At 33.2% G+C, this 3,250-nt stretch overlaps 2 protein-coding genes across 2 annotated transcripts; one reads left to right on the top strand and one right to left on the bottom strand.

The window, feature by feature from the left end:
- Window positions 1–173: 173 nt before the first annotated feature.
- EIN_503850 (hypothetical protein) lies at window positions 174–1,429 on the bottom strand (the record flags this gene model as incomplete). Its single annotated transcript, XM_004257002.1, has 3 exons — window positions 174–432; window positions 578–930; window positions 1,049–1,429. 3 exons carry the CDS (start codon window positions 1,427–1,429, stop codon window positions 174–176), a joined length of 993 nt encoding a protein of 330 aa, XP_004257050.1.
- A 272-nt stretch (window positions 1,430–1,701) lies between these two features.
- EIN_503840 (hypothetical protein) lies at window positions 1,702–3,182 on the top strand (the record flags this gene model as incomplete). Its single annotated transcript, XM_004257001.1, has 3 exons — window positions 1,702–1,841; window positions 1,895–2,145; window positions 2,224–3,182. 3 exons carry the CDS (start codon window positions 1,702–1,704, stop codon window positions 3,180–3,182), a joined length of 1,350 nt encoding a protein of 449 aa, XP_004257049.1.
- Window positions 3,183–3,250: the final 68 nt, after the last annotated feature.

Genomic DNA, 3,250 nt, shown 5'->3' with positions numbered 1-3,250 from the left:
CGAGGAGGACCAGAAGAAGAAAGAGGAAGAGAAAAAGTAAATTTATTGATTTTTTTACTATTCCTTATAGTTTGTGTGAACTGTACTAAAATCCCTCATTTAATTATTGTTAATTTATAATACAAAAACAGGTACTAAATATAATAGTAAAAATATGTCATTTTTTAATACAGTCAATTTTGGTCTTCTTGTTGCATAATGTTTCTTTCTATCTGTTTATATACTATGACGTTTTCGTCGATCTTTTTGCCAAAAAGACCGTACTGCTGGTTTATCTTGAGGGTTTCGTCAAGGAAAGACAAGAACTTGAAAATGTCATCAAAGTCATACCCATTCTTACAAAAATGACGGTGAATGAATTTCCCGATTTCCCAGCTGAAATACCCGTCAGGTTTGTCCAAAAACTCTTTCGTTATGTTTTCCCCAAATTCTCTTTCCGTCAACTTGTATCACGAAAAATGTACTAGATTATAGAGATGATAATCTATAAATAAACTACATTGATTATACTCAGAATATACTATACTTTATAGTAAAATAATAACAATATATAATACAGTAAAACAAGACATCAAACTTTTTTCCTTCCGTCGACGCATCGACAAATCCTTTTACGAGCATCAGAACATAACGAAGGCCCATTCGTCTCATAGAAGCGTCCTTCCACCTCAACACTCTCTTTTCTATGTCATCAAATACTTGTTGTACCTCCCATTCATGAGATGTGATAGGCACAATTGCAGAGAACTCGATCCCATTCTTTATAAGATCGGTCAAGTCCAAGTTGAGAGAGTTCACAGAAAAGTCCGATATCGGCGGATGTGCAGAAACTTTGATATCCACTGTACACCCAAGAGACCCAACACTAATTAACGCCCATGGAACGGGCTCCATCACTAGCGCCTTGTTGAAGAAAAAGGATGGAATGTCCTTCTTGTGAGATGTACTATTTATTATACTATTGTTATATTATTTGTATAATACAAATGTATTATAATAAATATACTATTATATATAGTACAGTAATTGGGATGCTGAAGTATCAAACGTTCTGTGTGAGTGTCATCTTGTTGTTCTTTGCGATGAGAAGCAAAGCTTCTTCTTCAGCCATGAGGACATTATCGAATTGCACATTTTTGATTTGGAAAGCGATGTCGATGTCGGAGATGTCGATTGCATCTGAGTCGTCATAAATGAGAGATCGTACTGAAGAACCGATGAGTTCTACACAATCGACTCGAATAGTATTTTTTTCTAATACATTTATTAAAGTGTTTAAAAGAATAAAAGGAGTTGTTATGATTTTAAAAGTGCCGTCGTCATTAATTAAATTCTGAGGAGCAATCACTAATTCGGTTTGTAACATATCATGAATATAACTCAATCTCTCAAGCGAAACACAATTCGTCACTTTCTCCGTTGCGTCCATTTTGGGAACAAAAATTCAAGTTCGTTTTTAATGGTCTCTTTTATTCCGACTTTTTTAATCTGAAATTGAACTTGCAATGCTAAATTAATATAATTTATTTTATTACTAATAAACTATAATAAACACACATATTAATAATGTTGGTGGATATATAGTTTATATTTTATATAAAAAATGCAGTCGACATTCAAATTCCATGTAAAAAACCCAAAATTAAAGAAACTTTACTTTTCAATTTCCAAAAAGAAGAAAAGGAACTCAATTTTTTTATCATGTCAACGCCGGAAGAAATTCCAATTCCAATGCTTCTGGTTTATCCACGTCCTTTTCTTGACACCGGAAACGCAAATTTCGTTGCGGGGCTTGTTAACAAAATTAAGACGTGTAATTCCTTTGAAAAGAGTTCGGTTGTGTTTGTTGTGTTTTTGAATAACATTTTATATAACATTTTATATAACATAATAGGTGCTATGTTGTTGGGTTGGCTAAACATCCTCGGTCGAACGAAAAAGCGATTGTGATTGCAACGACTGCGATGAAAGGAGATTTTCACATCTTCCGATTGTTAGTGACGTGTTCCCAAAATGATGTGTTGATTTATACGGAATATAAAATTCCGAAATTAGTTCAAAATGGGGAAGATTTTAATGATTTTACTTTGTGTAATGCTGTATTAAATCAAGACTTAAATGGGATAGTAGTTTTAGAAACAAAACGTTTGTTTTCGTTCAAATTAGAATTATTAGTATATGTACTAATAAAAATACTATAAATAAAACGGTATTGATATCAAGGGAGTTTTCTCTTATATTCCGTTATCAACACGAATGGAGTTGGGAAGATGGAAGAGTTAGTGTTATCCCCATATCAAACGAATAGAATAACACAACAAGTAGAAATAGTACCATTTGATATAACTAAAGGGTCGAGTTTTGCGGTGCACACACAAGACTCAATGTGGACTGTTTCTTTTAAAACTAGTTTATTTAGTAAAAAAGTATTAATATATAAACATGAAACGTACGATGAAGCGTGTTGCTTTGTATTAAACACGATGAAAGATATGATTTTAATCACGACGAAAGACGTCTACTCATTAATACCATTTGAACCACTCCAACGCATAGAAAATAAGTTCAACACGATGTCGTTTAAAACATTCACAGAAATGTATTTTAGATATCGACGGCTGTGCGATAAAAGTCAACCGGTCTCATTCACTAGCACACAATTTATGAAGAAACAAAACGACTTTTCTGCGTTTGTAACGACGACGAGCTTCCCGTTAATTGAGCCAAATCTCTTAAATACTTTGCCGGAATCGAAAACTAAGAAACCCGTCATACAAACCATTTTCTTAGGGAAATACTATTACATTTTTATATTAAAAGCTATGGTTTGGATTTGTGATGAGAACGGGGTTTTACATACACTGGAATCAAAGGGATCTCCTTATGAAACTTTATTTGTTGATTCCGATCTCATCTTTTTTGTTTCTGATAATAGAGTGTCGGTTTATGATTTTCACCCGACACATCAAACCGTTTTGGTGGAATCAATGAAAAGTTTAAAAGCGAAAAATCTGTTGAATTTGAGAAGATTGGACGATAATCTGTATATTGAAGATTTGACGTTTAACATTTTCCAGTTGGATTATAATCCTCATTACTTTGTGGAATATTTGTACTCACCAACGAATACGAGACTTACGTTTTTGCATATGCTCTTTCACACCCCGTGTCACTTTCTATAACAAAGAATGAATATACTATAGTCCCGTTTTGCCAGAAATTTGAGAATATCACGGCAGATTATTGATTG

Source organism: Entamoeba invadens, assembly GCF_000330505.1.
Source record: "Entamoeba invadens IP1 unplaced genomic scaffold scaff_1105074725959, whole genome shotgun sequence".
In the NCBI taxonomy this organism is placed as follows: Eukaryota; Evosea; order Mastigamoebida; family Endamoebidae; genus Entamoeba; species Entamoeba invadens.
Note: the sequence above shows the minus strand (reverse complement) of the source record. Positions and strands in the feature narration are given on the sequence as shown.